The 26470-nt window shown below is 38.2% G+C and overlaps 1 protein-coding gene across 15 annotated transcripts in view; it reads right to left on the bottom strand.

Annotated features, from left to right (window-relative positions):
- BBX (BBX high mobility group box domain containing) overlaps positions 1 to 26470 on the bottom strand; it is a 289196-nt gene that overhangs the window by 47318 nt on the left and 215408 nt on the right. For all 15 annotated transcript variants that reach the window (XM_045501896.1, XM_045501908.1, XM_045501910.1 and 12 more), the window contains 3 exons: positions 21371 to 21451; positions 18226 to 18300; positions 9193 to 9273 (listed from right to left, as the gene is read on the bottom strand). In XM_045501896.1, coding sequence (XP_045357852.1) covers positions 9193 to 9273; positions 18226 to 18300; positions 21371 to 21451 — 237 coding nt within the window. The remainder of the gene's footprint in view (positions 1 to 9192; positions 9274 to 18225; positions 18301 to 21370; positions 21452 to 26470) is intronic.

Genomic DNA, 26470 nt, shown 5'->3' with positions numbered 1-26470 from the left:
ATCAACTAACTTTAGTGGGGCTTACGAAACTGCATACAAACTACATTCTGTTCACATGCATGGACATGCATACAGATAAGCACACGGTGGACACAGAGGAGCATAAATCAGTGTGAACTCAGGTGAATAAAACTGCACCGTGGGACGCACAGAATTAATGTCTGTTATCAATTAGTCAAGTTGCCCTTAATAGAGGGTTGGTTGTTAATCAAGCCTCGAAATAGAATATGCCTTAGTAAATGACAATTTATTCTTTTATTATTATTTTAAATTGAACAATAAACTTCTTGAAGAGTGAGGATGTAAAATGTCTTCAGGACACCTTCTAGATCGAATTCCCATGGCTGTATTCCAAGAAGTCAGAATGCTAATGTTTTAAATCAAATGCCTGGCATAAATATTTGATATCTACAGTCTATTCCCTCAGGCACCATATTTTTTATAACTGTAACTCAGGGGGCACAAAATGGATCCTGTTCACCTCTGTACTCTCCTCCAAGAATATATCCTAGTACCTTTCAAAAAGAAGGCATTTCGTAGATAATTGTGTTGAATTGAATGGTTCATTAGTTCTGAGTCTAAAATGCAATCTGATTCATACCAAGAAAGTTACCTTACAAGTCTATAAAAAACAATGCTAATTAGGACCACGCTATTGCTTGGCCTAGACCATTCACGCTGTCCTTACTTATGCTTCCCAAGAGCACCAGTGAGAATTAATCACTAATATTGTAGTTTTACTTTGATAACTGAAACCTCACTGAAGTTTCTCACTGTTTTTTGTAGTCAGAATGGCCTGTCAGTGATGAGCTGGAAGAAATGTGTCTTACCCCCAAAAGAAAAATGAAAATGAGTATGTTGAAACTGGAGATTCTAAAGGATGCACATATTGGACAGACATATAAAAATCACCCTCTTCAAAATTATTACAAAGAAAAATTTCAGTAGGAATATTGAAGAGGTGAGATAAAATGTGCAGTGGAGGGATTATTTTTTATGTTCCTGGGTTCAAGAAGATTGCCGTTTTCAGTTCAGGTAAGATTGTGCCATAGGCTCGGGGTTGCTATGGGGGACTACAGAGACATAATAAATCTGAGTTGTGACAAGCTTTTACCTCTTTGAATCAAAAGACATTTTAAAATGTGTTCCTTTCTACAAATGTTAAGATATTGATTCATTTCTTTAATGTGTTCTGCTATAAAAGACAGTGAAATGACCAGCAAAAAATAATTAATCATGTGTACTAGATAAGAATAATACCACAGAAACAGATGTTCTTTAACTGGTACAAAGGAATGGGTAAGTTGCTCCAAAATGTACCATACTATTACACTCTTAATTATCTTTTGTCTTTCACTGTCTATTGTAAAGGATCCAGCTCGATTAAAAACAAGGCAGTGTGAAAACAGAGCCACTGACACTAATCAAGAAGTTTCAATTTCAAAATCTTTGCCTTTTAGTACAAAATAAATGTTCTGCAGCCAAGGTATGTTTACAATCATTTTGTACTGGCTTATTATCTGCCAAAACAGTGTAGACATAACCCTAGGATGGCATTTAGCAGTGTTTTCCAAGATGTGCACTTCTCCCATAATTAAATAAAATCAGAATGTTATTGCCATAAACATACACTGTCTGATGGTCTCAGAGAATAAAGAATAGCACTGCTGCTAAGAAAATTCAATTTTCTTTATTATAAAAGATAACTGGTCACAGAACAGTGGTCTAAGCATCTCTCAACACTGAAATCTGAGCATATTAAGTAGTTTTCTATTTGCTTTGCAGAAACACGACCAGGTGAAAAGGTGGCTTAAATGTTTCTCTTTACTATTTCTTCAGAAATTATACCCATTCTGAAGACTCTAGATGGGGTGGGGTGGCCTTTGTTCCATAGGCCATCTATTAAAGTCTCCCCCAGAAGTGTTAAAGGAAGTCATTAGGAGAATTCCTATTATTTCAGTTCCTCCAAAAATAAGTTGATGCAATTGGGAATGAAATGAAAAGTTTTAGGATGGGAGTTTTCTAAAAATGACTCACAACTCTGCCTAAAAAGCTATGGAAAGAAATACACCACTTAAAAAAAAAGACCCCCTCAAATATATCATAGGTATTGGGATTCAGTTATATGACAGTAGCGTAGGAGGGGCTGAGCTGAGAGCTGTGTGCCGAGATTCCAGGTTTCAGGGGGCTATGAGGAGGAGGTGGGGATTCTGCGCCGTCAATAGTATGTGAGGACACACAGAAAACTGAAATGGAGTCACCTTGGTCAAACACCACCCATACCTGGTAGTCGGGAATGCTAATGTGATTGGAGGGATGGCATTTCCTACAGTTTTCAATGTGGTATGTAATCTCTATAATTCTATCATAATTCAGCTTTTCTTAAAATGAGCCAACATCCTTCCTAGGACTTAATTTTTATAGACACCAGAATAAATTTGTCTTTATCTACCTATTTGGTTTTAATTATAAGTGTTTTTTACAAGTTAGAATGTAAGGAAAACTAGGCAGTCAAGGTGTCTGAAAATGTCATCATCTTTTTTTAATAAATAGGGTTAAATAATGTTTCCAGTTCCCTTGGAAGTACCAGATCTGCAATCTTGCTTTTTCATACATGAGAAGTAGGAGTATATGTGGAGAAATCCAGCACCCTTCCTTCATCTTAACCTTAACACATTACTAGTTTCATAAACTGAAGTAAAGAAGTAGAACTCAGAAAATGGGTACCACAGACCAAATTCAGCAACCCTGTGGTGACTGTTCTCTACCTTTCCTCCTTTTGTGCTCAGAGAATATGGGCCTCTAGCTTTCCAAAGTCGACCATTTACCTTAACAAACCCCTCTCTTTTTGACTCTTTCAGTATTGGATTTCTTCAGTTGTCCCCACCCCTCGGCATCTTTCATCTCTTCTTTTCTGCTGGTGGGGCTTCCTCTTTGTTCACAAACATCCGGGCTTCCTGAAGTAGGGCTCCGATCTTCCATTCTTCTCCGGTGCATTCAGGTTCAGAGCTGGGGCCATCTCCAGCTCCCCTTTCGCTTTGCCTTTCACATGGACCCAATCATGGAATCCAACTAAATCCTCTGTAGCATCCCTGGTGTCTGTTTCTATAGCCCATTCCCACTGCCAAACCACCCCTCCCCAATCCTGGCTCTTATCGTCTCACACCTGGATGTCCCCAGAAGTTTTCCACTCCACTCTACACATAGCTGCCAAGGGAGTGTGCTTTCCCACTGTGTGCCCCTGCCTTAAATCTTTACTTGCTCCTCATGGTCTTCAAGCACAAGTTTCTCTGCTTTACACTAAACACTCTCCCAGTTCTGACTGCAGCCACACTCCACCTTCCACAAGTCTCCTAGCACAGCCCACTACTCCTGCCCGTCTGATCTCATCATCCGCCTACCTCATGCCTCCTGCCTCTACCCCTTTATCCCTTTGCTGTATCTCTCTCATCTCTCCATTTGATTATGCAGGTCACAATCTGCACTGTGTGCGAGTATAAAAGGGGGAGGTGCACGAGGGTAGGTGGATGCTGGCAGGGGCTGCTGGCCTCAGAGCCAGGGCTCCGGAGGGAAAGGAGAGCACAGTGATGGTGTCTTTAAGGGGGAAGGCACTATCAGCTCTGACCAATCGTTCTCATGTGGGAAGGTTGGATCAGTGTCTCTAGATTCTCTACATTTTCATGAGAAGTCAGACATTTATTTGAAATCTCCACTTTTAAAATATTAGCCACTAATTGAAATGTAGAATATAATACAGGTCAACAAATTGGGTGCCCCTGAAAAAGCATCTCTGCAAGTTAAATGTGGCCCAGAGGCTGCTAGTTTCAACCCCAGTTTCTAAACAAGTCTTTCATCAAGAACCGTCTTCGTGCTCTCTGTGCTGGGTCCCCTCCTGCTAGTATTAATTCTCCCTTTCTTGTCTTCACAAATTCACTTTGTATATCATTCGTCACAAGTAGAGCCTTGTCATTTCACTGCATGGTTCCCTGTGAAACCATTTGCACACTTATTTCTCATCCCTTAACTTTTTGTATCTTATCTCTCTGCAACTGGAGAAGAAGTTCTTGGAGAACAGGAGTCCTACTCCATAATTTCCTCTCAATATCTTCCAAAGTATATTCACAAACAGGCACTTACTTATTTAAGGGTGTAAGATGTATCTTGGCAGTTTCAAAAGTACAGACACTTTTTAAAAAGGAAATATCAGCTCCATTTCTTTGACAGCAGTCTTGAAAAATCTGTCATCTTATTCAGCCATACACATATATGTGTAGGAGTAAGCTGTCTTCCATAGAGCCTTCTATAATACGCAAAGTCCTATAACAAGCAACTTGCAGAGTCTTTTACATTCATCTAAAACAAGGAGACAGAACAGCCCAGTGTAGAAGAGCCTGGGTGTGGAGACAGATTGCCTGGGTTTCTACTGAGGCTCCAACTTCCTGTCCACATGACCTTAGGCAAGTCACAAAACCTCTCTGCCCTTGTTTCCTAATGTATACAAGAGGAACGGTGATAATACCTATCTCAGAGGATGTGTGTGAAAATTCAATGAGTACATATAAAATATTTAGGAAAGTGCCTACCACATAGCAGAGAATTAAAGTCATTATTATCTTAAGTTAGGTAATACAACTGATTTTCTGCTATTAAAATTTAGACTCTATTTTAAAGAACACATAAAATTATTTCAGAAAAAGAAAAGTAAAACCAAAGAATAATATTTTTAGGCATATGCTTCGGCATCTCATGGCAACTCTCCAACACCAAAACCGCACCCGGAGGCAGAGTGTGCTCATACCACTGACCTTAGGAGGTTCACAAGCAGGTTCACAGCTTACCCTATCACAAGAAACAGTATTCGTACATCCATATGCAGGTAACTTTAGCAGCCTCACGGTTATGGACGTGGAATGGACCCTTAATAATTACCGCTTATTGGAATAAATGCATCAACTGTGTATTTGATTATAGTAGGCAATTTTGATACCAGAGATCTTTTAAGTGTAGAATTTTCTTTCCTAAAATATACAGGGAAAGATGTGTCTGTGTGTCCTCCAACTGTATAGCAGCTATAATACACAATCATCTCCAGGGAGATACTTTGCAACTCTTTGTATGATCTGACCTAATTAATTTCAAAATGAAAGGAAACACATTATAGTACCTGCACCAATTAAACAACTGATTAACTGAACAGTACGAACCTCATGGAGGTTCAAACATAGAGGACTATTTTTTTCTCAATCCCCTGACCTCAGCAGCACTATACCAACTCCGTTCTTAGCTGGAGTGGATTCCTGAAAAATACTTGAAACAGATCCCAGAATTGTCAGGTCCCTCTCAGCTATTAAAAATCCACCCAGCTTAAAATGCCAATCAAGGGGCGCCTGGGTGGCGCAGTCGGTTAAGCATCCGACTTCAGCCGGGTCACGATCTCGCGGTCCGTGAGTTCGAGCCCCGCGTCAGGCTCTGGGCTGATGGCTCAGAGCCTGGAGCCTGTTTCCGATTCTGTGTCTCCCTCTCTCTCTGCCCCTCCCCCGTTCATGCTCTGTCTCTCTCTGTCCCAAAAATAAATAAACGTTGAAAAAAAAAATTAAAAAAAAAAAATGCCAATCAAATGCCTGAAGCAGGGCCTTCCCCAGGGCATCTCCTGGCTACAGGGTCCAAAGAAATAAAACAATGCCAAAACCAAGAGTGCAGGCCAACCCAAGTCTCTTTGTGTCTGTTGCCAACTTCCTCCAATTTTCTTTTTGCCTGCTCACGTGGGTGTAGGACACAGCAATAAGAACATGCCTAAAATATTTCTTGCTTCTCACCAAGAAGACACTTCTTGCAAGCAACAGTCCCTATACTTTTGGGAGGTCTACTATTCAGCTCTCCCCTTGTGTCAGCTTGTAGGAATAGAGGTGGGGTAGGGGGAGAGGTTAGTTCCTGGGCTGGTTGCTGGCCCTTCCCTTCACGAGTTCTAAAGCTTCTGTAAAAAACAGGAGAAGCAATAGTGGAGGCAAAACTCACTGCCCATGGTTATGCCTGTCTTTTTCTATCTGTTCCTGCTAACACTACAAAAGACTGAATGACTTTGTCAGGGGATGCCAAGGGCAGGGATGATATACAAATTATTTAAGAGGCAGGGATGCAAACTGATCAGAAGGGATGTGGTTCAGGGCCTGGAACAGGTCCTACAGACCCCTTGCAGTGTCCTCCAGTTGCTGGAAGGATCAGGGGAGACCAGGGATGCTGGGGAAATTGCAGCAAGGGTGCTAGGGGGTTTGGGTCCTTTTACTAACGATGGGAAGTGCTTGGTAATGTTAGTACCAGGACAGCTGTACTGGTGGAAACTGACTGAACATCATTCCTACCTGTGGGAGCTCTTCAGTGTCCTGAGCGAAGCTGTCTCTAAGTGTGTATTTCCTAATGAGAGAGGCTGCCCCAGGCCTGCTCTCTGCAACCCCTCCCCCCGCATGACTGTCCCACGGCCTCTTGCCTGATCACACTGAACTATTTTCTATTTGGTCACATGACCTGTGGAAACTCATGCATTTTTACAATGCCAAAACAGAGAGTACAGCAGGGTATTCCAAACCTCTCCTTGCTGCCAACTTCCTCCAGCTCTTTTCTCACCTGGTCAGACAGGTGAAGGGCACAGCAATAAGTCTATGTCTAAAACACTTCTAGCTTCTCACCAAAGAATGAGAAGACACCTCTTACAGATACACCCCAATTGGGAACAAATTTTCTCTTAGAGCTGCCTTCACTTTGTTTGACAGGGAGCAGGAATGAAGAGTGAAAAGCAATTCCTTCCTTCTCTCTTCAGGACAGGGAGGAAAATCAAAATATTCCAGATGACTGGATAGTTTTTGATAGCCACCTGCGCACTGACGACTTATGGGCTGGGATAGGAATGAGAGAACCCCTGGAGGGGTACATGGGATAGTAGCTGGATTGGACCATCTCTTTAGAAATCCCAAGAGAAGGATCTGGCCCAAATTGAAGATGGCTTCCTGGTAGATTTCCTTTTGAAATGCATAAATTTAAAGCTGTTCTTTCATAGTTCAGACAGCAGCACCAATTCTGGGCAAGAGGAAAAATCTTCCTCTGTATCCTGTTATACTTATTTGAAGAGGCACCCGAAATAATTAAATATTATATGCAGTTTAAGAAAAATGAATATCAAATATACATGGAATAAAAAAATTGAGGAAGCATATTTCTATTGGTGATTATTTGGAGATGCTGATTAATCCATTGTGCATATATTTATGTTTAATTAGAAACTGGGTAGGATTTAGAATGTTATTCTAAAACACAGTCTATTAGCATTATGGCATCATATTCATGTGGTGCAAATAATAATGTGAGAGGATTTTCTTGGTAAACTATTTTTTAGCGACCCTGTTTTATCAAAAGCATATATTTTTACTCGGATGTTATAAGAAACTAAGTCTGAGTATAAGCTGATTTGCTATAATTGGAATAGGCTTATTGCAGTCATTTTACCCCTTTAAAATTATGATACCAGCATTCAAACATCTGTTAAACCATAGCATCTGTTTCATATTTGGGATGCATCCCTACAAATTAGAAGAATGTTCTTTTTAATGAGCTCTGATTTAATAGGGAATCCTTTTTTTTATATAACTGTTATGTGAAAGAAAGAAAATGAGAAGACAAAAATCATCTCTTGCATCCTCCATACTAAAGTACCTCAAAGGTCCATACATTTCAAATATAAAACTGTTTCATGAAGATATATGCATATGAAAGTACACATGCGTGTGCACACACATACACACACCAGGAAATGCAGAGAGGGCCACACATTCTTATTATTCAAGAAAAATAATCACTTCTTTCAAAAACATTGTCTTGCCAATCTATAGGGTCTTAAAAATACCAGATAAATTCATACCTTGTAGTGCCTCTGTTTACTAAGATTTGTTTGCTCTAACTCCAAAGGCATACGTGTTGCCAGGTCATTATCATTTCAGTTCTATCTGAAGTAGTACTTGCCACTGACTCACTCAGTTCTTTTTAAACTATTCCCTGTGGTCTCTGGAAGTTTTCTAGTCATTTGGAGACCTCTATCTGCATCTGATTTTGTCCTATAAGAAGCATGTCAGCTTAATGTCAGACAACAAAGGGTTCATGTGTCCCACTGTTAATATACTTCTTTACTGTCTTAGGCCTTTGGCCTTTGTGTTTTTCTATTTCTAATGTGGAGATGGGTAGACATTAAAAGCTTAATTTAAACATGTTTAGAACTCCTAGATTTTAATGATATAAGCTACCATAAAATTTAGAAGATAGTCTGCCCCATTAAATTTAACAAACTACAAAGGATTTATAAAAAGAAGGTATCACTCACATAAAATGAAAAAAAAAAAAAAAAAACCAACTCAGAAGGAACTCATTGGAAGGAAGCCAGAAAAATGAGAGGAAAGAAAAAGTTTAATGTAAGAGATTTCTGGTCACCCATCTTGTACCTCCTAATTTGTCTCACCAAAAGAGAAAACGGCTACTGCAGTGTCCCAGCACTGACGGCATTTCTTTCACAAAAGAAAGGCAGAGCGGTCACAGGTAGGCGGAGGCAAGCCTGGTAGGTGCCCACCCCAGCAACAACTGCTTCTGGCACCTTTCTTGCCAACCCATCCCCCACCAAGCGAGGGTTCTGGTCCTCACAGATTTACGAAAGCACATTTATCAAAGGAACAGCAGCATTTTATATCCATGTCACAACAAATGTACAGCCGATAGGTGTTACAAAACCAGATTTGGAGTCATTTGAGTTCTTCACTAAAAAAACACCCCCAAATTAAAACATCAATCACCTAGTTTAAAAGTAGTGTCTTCTAGGAATTTATAGACACTATAAGAGAATCAGAGAAGAGAAAAATGACCCAGGCCATTCTTCTGGGTTTAGGCTAGACTTACATCACCAGTCTGAGACAAAAACTGACCTTATTTGACAATACTAACCTGTGGAAAAAGATTGTATCATTTTCTTGAGTACCCTTTTCCAATGCTTAATGACTTTTAGTAGCAAAACTCCTTTTTTACCCTCTCATGGTTGAAAATGAGATATAACAACACACTTTATGGTCACAGGGGATAGGGTACAGTTTAAAGAACATTGTTATTATGAACTTTTTCCACCTCTGCAGATCTTATCTCCATATACTCTTAGAAACTTGCCTCTGCCAGTTGAAAGAGTGCAGATTTTCCATAGCGTTTCACAGGTTCTGCACCACCCAGCTGCGAAGTGTTTGAAGAAATCTGTATTCAAAATAATTCACATAAAGGATATTAATTGTGTCATCAGAATCTTTGCTTCTCATTCATACACATTCAGGAACTTTCTTTAGTTTACGAGAATATCATTGTTCTCAAGTACCAAGTAACTTTAAAGATGTCATACTTGGGATTATAATTTTGAAACCAACTTTGGTGAACAACCTCAAAAACAGTAACAAAAACCAGGTGTGGCTTGGACAGCTGTTTAATGACAGAAGTATTGTCTTGTACACTCCAGGCTTTAAACTCTACCACTTAAAACAAGATTTACATTTTCATTTCCATATAAACACCAACTCATCAACTGACCAAATATGAGGGATTTAGAGTCATTTTGTATGCACCGAAGTGACTAATTTTTTTAAGGAATATATTTAGGATCTCTAAAATTATTTGGGAAAGATAGCATCATTAGTCAACAAATATTTTTTTATATAATTATTTTTAATATTTATTTATTTTTGAGAGAGAGAGAGAGAGACAGAGCGCGCGCAGAGTGGGGGAGGAGCAGAAACAGAGAGGGAAACACAGAATCTGAAACAGGTTCCAGGCTCTGAGCTGCCAGCACAGAACCTGACGCGGGGCTCGAACTCGGGAATGGCGAGATCATGACCTGAGCCGGAGTCGGATACCTAACCTGAGCCACCCAGGCGTCCCTCAACAAATATTTTTTTAAGAATCCAATATAAATGTCGTAGGCAATATGATAGGAACTGGGGAAGCCAAGAATTTTACAGAAAACACTAGCCCTGGCTTTGAGAGGATACTCTAAAGTACACACAAAGATTGAAAATCAAGACCACAAATCTAAATAAGTTATGCAGTTAAGGCCTATGCTGAGGCACAACATACCCAACATTATATCAACTGCATGTTCTTCTGCAAATTTGGCCAAACAGTGGCCAGGCACTGGTAACAATGAACTGCAATGTCCTTTCTCATTTTTATATGAAAACTTCATTTTCAACTTCTAGCCTAACTCAGTAAAAAAAAAAAAAAAAAGCTGAGAACATACATTCTTAAGGATCTTTACAAATATTCTTCATCCTGGAGAAGTTCTGTCATTACAGCAGCTAGCTATGGCTTAAACATTTCATATTCCTCATGATTCTGAATTCTTTCTCAGTTTAAGATAGAAGTATTTCTCAGTTCAGTTTAGCAGGCACTCCTGCCTGCCGAGTGTATCCTCACAGGTGACCCCAAGTCCCACAGGGGATTCTGTGGAGCCATCAGCTCTGGGAGAGACTGGGAGCTTGCTGCTGAATGGAATTCTTCCTAGAATACCGGCTGAACGAGAGGCTTTTGTCGAGGAAAATGTTTAACAAGCTACCTGGGCCATTTAGAAGAATTTAGTTTATGGAAATTTTAGGCACTTTTTCTTCCTAGGTACTATCATTTTTAACAGTTCTTTCCAATTTATCCCAACTAAATTTTTATGTTTTATTTATTTTTGAGAGAGCACACACAAGTGTTGGAGAGGGGGACAGAGGGGGACAGAGGATCCGAAGTGGGCTCTGCACTGACAGCAGAAAGCCTGATGTGAGGCTCGAACTCACAAACCAAAACTGTGAGATCATGACCTCAACAAACTGACTGAGCTACCCAGGCACCGCCAAACCACTTTTCTTTTTAAAGAAAATTAACTAAATGGGGCTCAATCTTTCTAAGTCTGGAATATTTTCTTCTACCTAATTTTTCTCTGATATACGCCACTTCTACTTTTTCTAGACAAGATAAATTTAATAAATCACCTTATCACTGAACTATGAGAAATGGACACATAATCACCACCTCCCAATTACTTGAGGGAATGAAGTACCAAACATACAGAATTGCCAGCATCTCGAACCCAGGCTGTATAAAAGAAAGAACATGACTTTTGTGTCAGACACACCTTCATTACTTTTTGCTCTGTCAACTTAAGCAAATTGAGTCTCATCTACCTCATCTTCAAAACAGAAACAATAATACCTGCCCCATATTATTGTTGTCAAGATTAGATGTTATGCCAGTGAAGAGTCTGGCACAGTGCTGAGCCCATATTGTGTTCTCAGTAAGTGGTACAATGATTATCAACAAGAATTTATCCACAGTAACTTGAATAAACATAAAGCTCTCTTAGTATAGTCCAAAAATTCGTTACACACTAAAATTGCAATGTTAAAGGATAATCATGAAACTTAGTAATTCGTAGAATATTAAATTTATCACATAATCACATGACACTTTTTTTTTTTAATTTTTTTTTTTCAACGTTTATTTATTTTTGGGACAGAGAGAGACAGAGCATGAACGGGGGAGGGGCAGAGAGAGAGAGGGAGACACAGAATCGGAAACAGGCTCCAGGCTCTGAGCCATCAGCCCAGAGCCTGACGCGGGGCTCGAACTCACGGACCGCGAGATCGTGACCTGGCTGAAGTCGGACGCTCAACCGACTGCGCCACCCAGGCGCCCCTCACATGACACTCTTAAGAATCACTAGAGGACAGGCTGGGTAATCCCACACCACACAGCCACAATGCGGAGTGGTTCTAGTTCTTACACTGACTCCCTCTGCTGTTCCTTTTGTTGTAGGTTTATGCTCCTCGACACTAAGTATTTGTTCACTACCACACACCCTGTGCACGGAAGACTGAGGGGCTCAACGAAGAACTTCGGACTGTGTGGATGCATTATCTGCCATTTGAGATAATGCACAGTTGTCTAAGTAGAGAACTGAGAATGGTTCTTTACCTTTTAAAAGGAACTACTACTTATGTCTAGTAAGAACTAGTTCCCTCATCACCCATGGGAGGACTTTGACCTATCTGTAGGTATAAGAAAGATTTCCAAAGGAGCTTGTGTGGGGGGAGGGTCAATGTACTTTAGCAGCCCAACATTTCTTTTTTTTGTTAATTTTTTTTTAATGTTTATTCATTTGTGAGAGACAGAGAGTGAGTGAGGGAGGGGCACAGAGAGAGAGAGAAGGAGACACAGAATCCAAAGCAGGCTCCAGGCTCTGAGCTGTCAGCACAGAGCCCAACATGGGGCTCGAACTCCCCAACCATGAGATCATGACCTGAGCTGAAGCCAGAAGCCCAACTGACTGAGCCACCCAGGCGCCCCAGTAGCCCAACATTTCTATAATTACCAACCAGTATGGTTTTCCTGGAATGACTGTGGGGAGATATGCTTTCTTTTTATTTTATTCTTTAAATTTTTTTATTTTTTAAAATTTACATCCAAATTAGTTAGCATACAGTACAACAATGATTTCGGTAGATTCCTTAGTGTCCCTTACCCATTTAGCTCATCCTCCTTCCCACAACCCCTCCAGTAACCCTCAGTTTGTTCCCCATATTTATGAGTCTCTTCTGTTTTGTCCCCCTCCCTGTTTTTATATTCTTTTTGTTTCCCTTCCCTTATGTTCATCTGTTTTGTCTCTTAAAGTCCTCATATAAATGAAGTAATATAATTTTTGCTTTCTCTGGCTAATTTCACTTAGCATAATACCCTCCGGTTCCATCCACATAGTTGCAAATGGCAAGATTTCATTCTTTTTGACTGCCGAGTAATACTCCATTATATATATATATATATATATATATATATATATATATATATATATGCCACATCTTCTTTATCCATTCATCCATCAGTGGACATTTGGGCTCTTTCCATATTTTGGCTATTGTTGATAGTGCTGCTATAAACACAGGGGTACATGTGTCCCTTCGAAACAGCACACTTGTATCCCGTGGATAAATGCCTAGTAGTGCAATTGCTGGGTCGCAGGGTAGTTCTATTTTTAGTTTTTTGAGGAGCCTCCATACAGTTTTCCAGAGTGGCTGCACCAGCTTGCATTCCCAGGGAGATATGCTTTCTAAAAGCATCTTTGGGCTTCTTAATTTTTAGACATATGTTAACATCTGTGGCTGGTCTTTATCTTGATTTCTTGGCAACGTTTGATATGGCTAACCTTTTTTTGGGGAAACTCTTCTCTGGACTTCCATTACTCGAGGGTCTGTCTTATTTCCCTCTTATCCCCCAAGCCACTCCTTGTTGTTCTCCTCTGCTGGCTCTCCTTTCTCTGGTGACCCCTTAAATGCTTTTCTTCAGGGTTTTGTCTTAGGGCCTTCTCTCTTTTTATTTATACATTTCTTTCAGTAATCTAATCTGATCTCTTCTGATAGCTTTGTTAGAGCTTGTACAATGCTGATTTGTTATACCACTGTTTATACCACTGTTCATTTCCCCCATTGTTTTCCTATTTAAGAGACTTACGCATCCTTTCAAGTATGAACAACACAGTAATATGTTCTTCAAAGTCTGGTCGGCTAGTGGAGGAAGGGCAGGTTATGTTATACTTATGGGTAGGGGACCCTAGTGGGCCATACTGCATAGTACATTCCTGGCTTTGCTTTTTATTTTCCTCAAATTAGATGGTGCTTGCCAATCTGTTAACTCCATAGTCTCTCCTTTGGCAGCATGTACTGTTCTGATAAACAGAGTGCGTGTAATAGCACAAGACGCAGAGCAAATGTGCTAAGAAAAATGATCACCCTGGATGTTAAACTGTTAATTTTATAGCTGCCTGAGGTAGGGAAGCATACCACGGAAACAGGTAGTAAAGATTAAAAGTAAAATAGGTAATGGAGGAAGTGTTCTGGAGTTATGAGGGGTATCATAAAACACTGTAGTCTGGGAGGAAATGACTGATAATTATTGAATGAATAAAAAAAAATTAAAAACCCAAATGAACAACATGGGATGATTGGTCTTTCTTACCTTAAAAGAAATATTAATGCTTCCAATAAAAACACGTGATACTTTCACACTGATTAGCTGCAGTGTGAGTATGCAGTTTTTGTCAAGTGTAATATTCTGTAACATATTGAACAGTCCATCATGAAAATGAATGCTTTAAATTTGCACCTATTGCATCTATCCAATTGTGGCATTGCTTTAAATTTGAGGAGATTATGGCTGTATTTATAATGGCAAAGTAAATACCTTCTAAGGGAAGTTTTAATGTCCAAATTTATTGGTCTAAATCATCTAGATTAGTTCTCTGTCTTCAAAGTAAATATATTTCAATGCAAAGATATATTGTAGGTGTAAGAGTCAGCGACACAATGGAAAAGAGAGTATGTGAACTGGTCATGGCTTCCAGACCTGTTAAATGATAGAAGACAATAGCTCCCTTCTGGCATTACATGTGGTCATTAGTCTTCAGTAAATGAGATCTAAAATGTGATGGATGTGTCACTCTACCTGTAAACAACAGAAGATGCAGATAGGAAACTCATTCTGACCAATGTAATGGATCAGAGCCAGGAAACAGAGTGATGGCTCTTCAGATGGGCCAAGGTGAACACAGATGAATTAGGGGTATCAGCAAGGAATGGAGACAGGCTGAAATGGAGGGGGGTGGCGGTGAACAGGCTTTACACTCTGTATTTCTTCCTAGATCTTGCAAAGCAGGTATTTTTTCTTTAAACGTAAGCTTTCATGGGGAATCTACAAACAAAATGTTCTTTATTCAGTTTCATGACTCCATGCAGGTTCACTTCAACGAGTTTTGAAATTATCAGACTTGATTAAGAAAGAAAAACATCCTTCTAAGCCTGCAAGGCAGAAACCCAGGACTTAGTGTGAAAGAAAAAACAACTTCAACTTAAAGAACTGCCCAGGGCTTACGGTTTCTTAAACAATGTGTTCCTAGGATAATTATTTGACACAATAAATGACCCACTGCCAAGAGAAGATCTAACTAATCTCTTCTCAAAGTTATGAATGTTTGTAAATCAAATTACAGGAATGGTCTCTAAGCATTTTGCCTGCCTGACCTTAAAATAACATCACAAAGCTAAACAGTTTTAAGGAGTAAATTGTTTCCTAAATCACATAAACCCCCATTTTTCTCTAAGTGCACATAATAGGATGGAAATCTCTCTGAAAAGAGGTGGGGCTGTAAGTGGGCCATTGAGTAGATTTCCATTACATGTCCATCCCCTTTTCAATTCGCCCTTTCCCCATGAGGTCCCAGACATACTAGGAAGTGCCTCAACAATGACGATTCAATAACTCATGGTAACAATTACAAACTACAGAGCAGTGACCTTGAACTGCGGTTTTCTAACAGGAAATTTGTTAGAAATGCAAATTGCCAGGCACCTTTCCCCACCCCCGCCCCCAGACTTAATAAATCAGAGCCCTGGGAGTGGAGCCCAGCAATCTGTTTGAACAAGCCTCTGAGGGAACTCTGATGCATTTTAAAGTTTGAGAACCTCTGCTGTAGACTAATTAAAACAAGAATTCAAGAGTCTTTATGTTTTCTCAAAGGTGATGAGTGTTATACAAAATAATTATAAAAGTTTTAGGGATACGATTACAGTTAGTAATTATAACCTATTCTATTTCTTCTGCAATACCTGTGCTCATAGCAGATTTTAGTAGATAATTTTATTAGTTTATGTAGTTAGATCTTGTTTAGCTTTGAATTAAACCAGCCTCAAATGAGGCCAACCATGTGGTCAGATCATAAGATGTCAGAGATTGAAACTTAGGGTTCTCTTGGGCCAGCTGAGGCAACTGACCAGAGAAGTTACATATCCTTAGGGAACCGTGTGCTTCTCTTGTATAATCATATCTAACAGTTACAATTAATAAACAACCACGCAATAATTTAATTTACTTAGGAATGAAAAGTGTTAATATTACCAATCTAAGCAAAATATAACTAGCAAAAATAATATACTGATTGACAGAGGGAATTGCATTTGATTCTAGGGCAAAATATTTTGATTTTGCCACCATGCATGCCTTCCTCTCTTATGAGGTCTTGCAGTAACTCTAATCATTTTCAAATTAACACTTTTTATGTCTCCTGATGCTACTGAGCAGAGGAGTGAAATCTGCAAACATATCCCTGCACAACTCCCAAGAGAGAAAAGTTTCTTTTCTTTCTTGGAAAACAAACAAACAAACCCTTCTTGGGGCACCTGGGTGGCTCAGTCGGTTAAGCCTCTGACTTCCGCTCAGGTCATGAACTCAGGGCTTGTGAGTTAGAGCTCCTGTGAGTCTGGAGCTTGCTTCTGATTCTGTGTCTCCCTCTCTCTCAGGTCCTCCTCTGCTCGTGCTCTATCTCTCTCAAAAATAAACATTAAAAAAAATATTAAAAAAGAAAAAAACTTCTCATGCTTTAAGGAGTGAGCATACTGAGTAGCAAGGACTATTTTAAGAGAGGCTGGGATCTCATTCTCCAGAAGCACAGGACAGCCCTGTTACATCAGCAAACTGGTTCCTCAAAGCTGCCCAGGGCTTCAGGGAACTCCTCATAAATATGATAATAGTTTCACTTAAATAACAATCACGTTCTGAGTGAAGATAACTGTTGGAAACACCAGCTGTGATATCCCATACTGACATTTTAAATGAAGCTGAATACTGTTGGTAGTTAATGCATTGTCAGGTGTGTCAAAGATGAGCCACTATATTCCTGCTAGAGAGTGTAAAATTTAATCAAACAGAATATATGGCAAATACATTCTGTTTTGAGGAAAATATTTCTAAAAAGTTGCATGGGACTGGCTCGGGCATCAAAATTAAAAACAAATTTAGTCACTACCACAATTTTTTTTTAACTCTTAAAAAAAGTATTCGTATCAAATAAATGGATGCCAACAACTAAAGGAAAGCAAGAAAGTAAACAAAACGATTTCCCCAGACTGGAAATAACAGTCTGCTTATCATAATGAAAAATTATAATAAAATCCTAATTTATTCAGATTCATCAAGCAAATTGTTCTTCATAAATGGTAGTAGCATCATATGATATTTTCGTTACCAGTCGATAGAATAGCCCTCAACAACTAAAGCAAATACTGTGTCAGAGAAGCCTAACAGATAAGCAGGCCAACTGGTGGTATAAAGTCACAGTGGTTGAGATAAGTGTCCCAAGAGGAAGCAGGATTTCTTTTTTTAATGTAAAAGCTGAAAGTAATTTTTCCTCATTTTCAAAGTAAGATGCTGAGTTTTCTCTTGCCAAAAGGATATCATTTTACATTTCATTTATGCAGCACTCTTTATTCAAATGAATCAAAGTGATTCAATACATCAATATTAAACAGAACAGTCCTGCTTGTCATTTTCTCTCAACCCTTTAAAAAACTGCTTAGTTTAGGATATGTATTTTTGGTTGGAATTAATAAAAGAGGAAAGAGGGGAAAGACCGAAAGCAGACACCATATTATTTTCACGATCAATCTGCATTTTATTATTTGTCATACAGGCTCATTAGGAATGAGCAGCATATGGTTGAGGCCAGGGCTTTTGTGGTAAAATCAAGCATATCTGATGTGCCTCTTCACACTAAGTAAGCACTCTCTAGTGTGTGCTCTCTCTCTGGCTGACAAACCAAAGAAATCTGAGATCCTGTAAGAGCTGACCTGATCTAAGCCTGGGATTAAACACTAATAAAAACGCTGGCTAAAGCTACATCACATAGAAAGCTAAGTGCTGATGATTTAACAGGTTGTATTCACCACTGCATCCACTGTGAGTTATTCATAAATTACAGCATCTAATGTCACTATTGGAAAAATTTAATAAATTGGAATCCTAAGGCCTTCACGTGGACATCAGTTTTTTTCAAGCTTTTAAAATAAAAACAAGGTAAAATTAAATAAATGAATTAGTGGAAAGGGTCTATTCTAAATGAACTCCTTAATGAATGTTTATAAAATGAATACAAAATATGGAGCTGATCTATGATTATAGCAAAGGCAGCAAAAAGCATGAAGTATTCCCTTACGTGCATTATGTTCGTAATGGCGAAAGGCATGCCTAAAGTTCGCTATATGTTATTAAAACTCTATTCTAATATTTCCTGAGCTCAGTAAGTTTCTGAGCCCAATAATCATTAACAACAACAATGACAAAAAGAGGTCATACCTCTGCAAACTGAAACAAGGCTGAGGCCTGACACTGCTTTGAAGAAGCATCAGGGTGAGACGTACTTGAAGATATCTGAAAGGAAACAAGTAATCTTTAACACACAAGGACATTTTCCCATATCAGACTAATAGATTCAGCCATGTATTTCCACTGTACACACTGATAAAGATTAAGACATGAATCATCACCCTTAATGCCTTTTAGAAGAACAGTATAAATGATAAAGGAAGACAAAGGCCATGTGTCTAAAAACAGATGTTTGGAAGAACAAAAGACCACGACTGGCTCATTTGCCATGTCTCTTGTAGGGTATCAGGTATGTTGCAAACAGCAGTTGAGGAGCGTTGAGATGAACTGCTTTATTTCAATATATTTTTTAAAATATTATTAAAAGCTGGAAGCTGCAGGAAAGTCAGTCACTCTCTTTCCTACACCACTCCCCCCAAGCTGTTCTCTGCTTAGAGGCAGCTGGGAAACAGTGTTTGAGAAGCATATGGATGTGGCTCAGGGTATCTGGGACTGAATCTTAGCTTGCTGCTCGCTAGCTACATGACCTTGGGCAGTTCAGCTAATCCTTCTAAGACTTATTTTTCCCAACTGTAAACTGACAATGATGATGAAGAGAATAATCCCCATTTTACAGGATTACAGTGAAAAGAAAACAAGCTACAGAATACACTGCCTGGCATAGTACCAGCACCCAATAAATTATTCACTGAAGAGGAACAGCATTTCTTTTGTAACACCATGGATGTGCATGCGTGCGCGCGCACACACACGCGCACACACACACACACACACACCTCTCTTTCTCCCTCTTCCTCTCACTCTACAGGCATCGGACAGTGGATGGAGGACTCTGCCATACTATACTTGATTCAACTAGGAGACCTTTCTTTTCCACTTAGTATATGGTAGCCTTATTAAGTTTGCTCTGATGGCCCTTGGAAGTACTTCTCAAAGATCTTTTGAGAACAATGTCAGTTACTAATTTTGGTTCCAAAGTGAACAATACTTCCATCCAGCTACAAAATAGGGTGAAAGTGACTCACAAGAGCAAAAAGCTTAGGCATTATGAATTCAGCCCATTCCCAGTCCCATAAAAGTATTGTTCTTCAATTAACTGTGCTCATGAACTCCATCAAAGGGTACTTACTAAGCAATAAAATGCACCTTAATTATAATCCTTCAACCAGAGAAGTCAATTTTTTTCATCTTAATTAAATTAAGGTGGTTAGAAAAACCATGGAGGCAGTTGGTGATACAGTATCAAAGTAATGTTTAGGGATGAGAAAGAATTAGTAAAGTGACTGATGGAATTATTGACTTTATTCACTGCTGAGGCCATTAAGAAAATTTTAATGCCACTATAATCAGACATAGAAGCATCTTTAGAATAAACATCAGTAAAAAGAAAAAAAGATCCAGATCCTATTTAATAAAGTAGATATAAAACCATCATTGTGAGTGAATAAAATTTAACCAAGTGTTTTAAAGACATTTGAAGGAAAAATTGTATGCTTCTTGGTCAAATCATGAAATGTTATCATTTCAAACGAACAACATGTACAAGTGTGACAGACTGCGTGTATGAGTCCACAAGGACTTTCCTGAAGTCCTGGGAATTATGAATTGAGTAGGTCTAACTTCAGAGAGCACTTTTCATTCCTATCAACCCTCTATAAAAGTTAAAGAAAATAGTCAGTTTATGTAAGGGAAATTGCCTAGCCTATATTTCTTTGAAAATTAAATAAGACAATGAAGGAAATGGAGAAACCACTGACATCAACCCCTTAGATTTTTGAAAGGCATTTCACAAGTTTCTAAACAAGGGAATTTCTTTATAAATTATTATTGGGATAGAGACACTCAGTCAATGACATGAATAGGGAGTTCCTGAAGAAATATCAGATTAGGAATAGGGACCCTTTCTATAAATCAACAGAGTCAGGGATCTCTTAGGTATGCTATAGAGCCCACAAAAATGCGCATATGTCAATACAAAATTTCATGTGAAATTTTAGGGTTTTCATTAGATCTTTAGATTCAGGGATCACTGGCCATGCATCTATGCTTTCAAAATTGGGACCAACATTATTTAACATGTCTATAACTACTGTTTAAAAGTTGAGTGCAGAGTGAATCCTCTGTAACCTTAAATTCTTGAGGAAATAATATATAAAACAATTGGAATTCACACAGCGTATCTCAAACATATAGAAAGGAAAGTGATAGGTAAGGAATATCATGTGAGCAAATATGTACAATAACATTCTGGTGTATTAGCAAGGCATTTATGTATATTATAAACAATGTCTCAAAAGGAATGGCCTCTGCCTTTGTGAATTGTAGTTTTGCCAAGGAAATGTTGAGATCCACCAGGAAAAGGCACTAGAGAAGAAAAGAATCTGAAACTAAAAATATGTTCTCTTTGGACAACACCTAACACAATGGCATATGTTAGGAAGGATGACAGTGCAAGAGAAGGTCTAGTAAAAGACAATTCAAACGATCAAGGGAAAACCACTTTAATGTTTAGAAAAAATTAATCAATGATGGCTCCGTACTGAGTTCTAGGGCAAATGAAGATATTTGGGGAAGTTGTCTTAACTTTATACATTTGATCATAAGGACAATGTGCTTTTCTACATCATCTCTGAAGCAACATTGGAAACATATGGAATCAAACAAGTTTGACACAAGACATAAGACCTTGAAAAATGCCAACAGCATGCTAAAGTTTCAATTAAGAGCAAAGTGCACTTTCTTTTTTTTAAAAGAAAGTAATGCATAGCCAATAACCATGAGTTGATTCCATCTTCTGATTTAACAACTGATAAATTAACAGCTAATAAATGACTAAGTTCTAACAATAGTTTAATTGTATTCTTAACTTTATTATCCATGAATAAAAATTAGTGATGCGGTTTAAATGTAATATTTACTACGACTTAATGAGAAGCTTCTATAAACATAAAGTTATTCCTTAATTGACAGACTGTGGAGTTCCAAAATTTGATTCTATTTTCCTATCTATGGTTAATTGAGCTAAGGAGAATTCTTCATTGCTTTAAGTTACTGCCATCAACCTAAATTTAAGCTCACAATATAATCTCATTAAGTATAAACTGTAACATATTACCTCAGCAAACTGAAATAATGGTGATTTCTGACGCAATTCAGGGGATTCTGAAACATCCTGCCTACAACTGCCAGAGGATATCTGAAACAAAGAAAAGATGGTGTGAGGCATCACAGGAATAATTTCTGGAAGACAAGAGATGACAAGTGCCACCTATATCATTCCTATTTGAGGAAAGAAGTTTTCATTCCCCTAATTTGAGGCGAACAATGACAAAAAAGTAGTTCTAGTCTGCAAAGTTTTATACAAGGTGCCATCCAACAGCTAAATGCAGTAAAACAGGAGATGGACAAGACAATGCATTTTAGAAAAGTTCATATTCATCAAAGAGAATTTCTCCAATGATGCCCATTTCATCTTTTGGCTTTCTGCCACCAACTCCAAAAAAACTCTACTTCTTTCATGTTGTTTGTTTCCCCAATATTTTATATCACCTAACTGCATGAAAATGCAAATGAGATTTGATGATATAAACCTTCTGGGAAAGCAAAACTAAAGTCAAATTGTTTTCTAGGTGTTTGTGTGTCTATACACAAATGTTAATCACAGAAAAGTTACTACTTACCTAAGAGTAATTTCTTTTAAAACATGTTTTCTTTTGCACTACTCACTACATACACATTTAATGTTCTGCAATCTTCACTTGCCATCTTTATTATTAATTAATAAGTTATAGAAATACCACTGGATTAAAAAAATTTTTTTTGCTATTTATTCAGTACTCTTGTCCAGACACACACTTCCTCTTTTATCGCATTGCTAAAAAGGACCTATTTCTGCATTTGGGTGATATAATTGCTTAGGAAGCCAAGTGTAATTCAAAAGTCAGGAAAGTCACAGAATGTTGAGAGAAGGATATTGTTATTCTTCTGATCTGACCCTTTTTACAGATTAAGAAACTTAGGACCAGAAAAATAAAAGACACCTCCCCTCCGCAACATTCAGTAGTCCCTTTATTCTCTATCTTTAGCACTTGCCACAAGACATAAATATTTGTTTATTGTCCATCTTCTCCTGGGGCCCTAGTTTAATAAAGAATCCTCAACACTGCCTGCTCACAATGTCAACAAGTATTTTTTGAATAAATTAAATAAAAGTTGACACGTCTTCTAAATTCTAAATCAGTGTACCCTCTCCCCCTTTTCTAAATGACAATGTTAGGAAGCCTTAGGGGAAAAGTTTCTTTCACTATAGAGGCAAAACAAGTTAAAAATAGTTTTTAATAACATGTTGCGGACAATAAAATAATCCAAGTTCATTGTTGCAAATCTGAAAAAAAAATACAGAAGAAAAATCATCTGCAATGCTATCTACAAAAGATAAGCACTATTAATACTCATATATATTCTTCTAATTGTATAATTTTTCAACTAAAATGAGGTACTGTAATACAGTTAAAGAATGCTCTTTTTTAAACAATACATTATTTTTCCTGTGTTATCAAACCTTTTCCAATGTATTTTAATAGCGGCATGCGATTATGTTAGGTGGTTGAATCCTGTGGAAACACCTGACATTCACCCAGATTACGTTTCTAAAAATGGAGTCTCTCAATGAAGCTCTTCATTAGACACTGAAGAAGTGTTTCTCGAATAGTGTCACAGGTCACCGGGCAGGAACCAGCATTTGAAATTTTATTTGTCACCTTTGGATTTAAAAGAGTAATGGTCACCTTCTTCTAATGATATTAAACTCCAGAGAAGAGTGCAAAACCTTTTGTTAATTTTCCACCTGTGGTCTGGATGCCAAAGCCTGGCTCTCTCACTGCCACTTGACTATTTGACAAATTGTATGCCAAATGGCCCAGTCCTACTCCCCAAGAATTTGAAGTCAAGGAGACAAAAAATGCATCAAAAAGAAAGCCAATGAATCCCAAAATTACTGGCCACAAAGAATTTCTTCATTGAAAAGAATACTTGGACAAAAAATAGTTTTATTTAGGAATGATGAAAAAAAGTCAATACTCTCTTGGTTTATAAAGAAATCCTTTAAGTCTAGCTCCTAGATATCTTGGTAAATAATCAAAATTTTATTTAAAATCAACCCTAGGACTAAATTAAGATTATAAAGAGTCTTAAAATGTAATAATATAGGTTACACAGGTGACAGAATTTTCGAAAGATATTTGGAATCTAATAGATTTAGAGTAGCTACACTGCATGCAGGTACCATTCGTGAGGAGATTAGATACCCTGTGGTTTAGAGATCATATGAACTGTAAAAAGAAAAGTCAACTTTCTCTTCAAGTTCTGTTTATAAATTATCTGGCCATAATTACATAAGTCACAAAGTTTTAAAGTTAAGTGAGAACCTCTGCAAATCATTATTATGGACAGTCTTAAACAAATTTGAATAGAGAATTCAAATGTAAATAATTATCAAGGCACTGTAATCCTGAATGTTGTATCAATTGTGCTATGCTATCAAAGAAGTCTACAGATGCAAGTTTGTGCCCACCATGTACCTGATGCATACTAAATGTACAACGAATACTCTGACTTAATTCTGTGTGTGTATGGATACAAACAACTCAGTGACCTGGTCAGGAATCACACAACAAAGACTGACCAATGGTTAAAATAGTAGTAACAGAATCTCTAAGGCTATGCAACTTACTCTAGTGGACAATATCTCAAAATCTAGTTACTCTTAATTTTACTCACGAGTTTAAGGCATTAGTTACTCTTGACTTTAAAGCACTGTGGATTTAGTATATATTTTCAGGCTAGTGTAAGGGCACAAAAGTAGAAGCCACGAGAATTGAGTTACTACTAAGCTATGTGGTTAGTTGCCTCTCTAGTCCACAGCAGAATTAGAAGACACAATTCAGAAGGGGACAGGAGTAGGAGAAATAGAAATAGAATTGCAAAAGGAGAGTTGCAAAAGAAACAATACCAGTAGCAAAGAGACACAAGAAGAAGACAGAAAAACTGTAAAGAATAGACACAAATGTTTTGTAAAGCACTGTAGTCTATCTAAAAGAAATTAGAGCAAAGAGTTTCTAAGTGTCTCCTGAAGGCTTCAGTTCACTGCAGCAATTAATATTTATTAACTATGGTTCTAAGTTGTCAAGATAAGGATAATTATAAAACATAGCCTTTATTAAAAGGCAGAAATGTGTGTGATACATGCTAGGCATATTTCCATCAAAAATCTCAAAATATAAATATGGTACAATGACACGGAAAATGTATGTGGGTAGAATTTATTCTTGTGTGCTTGATAAATACGGCATCCAATGCAAGAGTGTATATTTGTGCATATACTGATTAATATACACATCTGGCAAAGAAATCTGGGAAATATCCACATAACAGAAAGAGAGTACTTTGCACAAAAGGCTCCTATTTAAGTATCAGAGGGTCCTGGGCCTAACTGCCTTGCTATTTGTATTTACAGTACTCTACTTATGACATGGGACATGCTTTTTATGGACAAACATCAATTCCTCTATCTCCATTCCTATGCTAGAATCAGCTTACCTTCTAAAAATAACAGAATAAAAGAGAGTTAAAAATATCTTTTCACCAATTAAAAGGAAATAAAAGATACCAAATAAGCAGAGGTTAAATAAAGGGAGAAAAAAATACCCAAAAAGTTGTTCCTAGAGTCTCTAAAATAATCCACAAAGCCACTAGGTGTAGCTATCTGCCCAAGAAAGAAACAGCTAATGGGATTTTTTAAAAGCAAAATTTTGTTAACTTCTCTTAAATTCAATCTTCTCTATGATTTAGCTATAATTCTTAATAACTAAGGGGACTTATTAGCAAATGAAGAATTACAACAAAGTAGTATCTTCTTCCATAAGTATACTTCATATTGTGAAACCAGTAGATACAGAAATGTGATCCAGCCTCCCGATATAAAACAAGATCACACCAGTTAGATGCATTGTAAGTGCTTTGGAAAGCTAGATATTAGCAAGAGCCTGTTCCCACTTCACAAGGCACAAGACCACAGCTACACACAGTGGGATTCTGATGCACACATATGGTCAACAAAAGGGGTAAGTGCACCGGCTCTATTTGAACCATACATTTCTTCCCTTGCTAATCCAAACATTTGTTGATAGTCACTCCTTCAACAAATACACAATAAAAACCTACGATGTGCCAGCCACAAAGACTGCTGACTGCTTTTAAGAAGCTTACATTCCACTAGTACACATTACATGATAGGGAATAAAATGGTAACTAAGGGAATGTGGCTTGTGATCCAAGTACAGGCGGCAGCTACACAGTTAAGAGGTATGTGCACACTGGTGAACTGCCACAGAGAAGCAGCCTTCACTCCTTCTGGGACAGGGAGAAGTCAAGATAGTAATGTCTGAGATATCCCAAGAAGAAGCACCAGAATTGCGGAAATGATGTGACAACAGCAGAAGGAAAAGTATGGAGGCAGTTGCCCTGTGTGTTTGCGAAACAATGGCTTTCTCAGTATGGATGAAGAGTAGAAGCCTGGGAGTGTAGTGGGAGATGAATCGAACTGAGAGAAATTTGAATTCCATGTTACAAAGTTTGAAAATTAGGCTGAAGGCATTGGGGAACCAGCCAAAGTTTTCACTCAGTGGAGCAGCATGATGAGAGATACATAGTTAGATAATTCTGTCAGTGGAGTGCAGGATGACCTTGGCTGGGAAGTGACTGGAGGCAGGAGACCAATTAGAAGGTTAAAAAAATAAACTAGCTGAGATGTGGGGTTCCAATTAAATCAGAGATGGTATTTGCCAGGCCCCAGTAATTGCCTGGAAAGATGTCAGGGCTGAGGGAAAGGGGTCGGACAAAGCCTTTCACTGAAAGAGGGAATTTGAAGAAGAAAGGTTTGGGGGTGGGGTGTAGAGGGTTGTCTTCTACGGGAGAGGGTTTGGGAGTAGAGGATTCCATTTCAGAGTTTAAGTATAAAGATCCCTTGTGATGCCAAGGGCCAGTGATCTGATTCTCGCCCTCATTCAGCATGACCCAGTCTTTCCTACAATTGGAGGCTTTCTTTGGCCAAGTATTCTATAACAGAGTACCTGAGTGATCATTTAATTTGCATTTAATATGAGATGTTAAATGAAGCTCTGAAATGGACTTGAGCTTAAACACAGGTGAATTAAAT

Source organism: Leopardus geoffroyi, chromosome C2 (assembly GCF_018350155.1).
Source record: "Leopardus geoffroyi isolate Oge1 chromosome C2, O.geoffroyi_Oge1_pat1.0, whole genome shotgun sequence".
In the NCBI taxonomy this organism is placed as follows: Eukaryota; Metazoa; Chordata; class Mammalia; order Carnivora; family Felidae; genus Leopardus; species Leopardus geoffroyi.
This window is presented reverse-complemented; position numbering and strand designations above follow the sequence as displayed.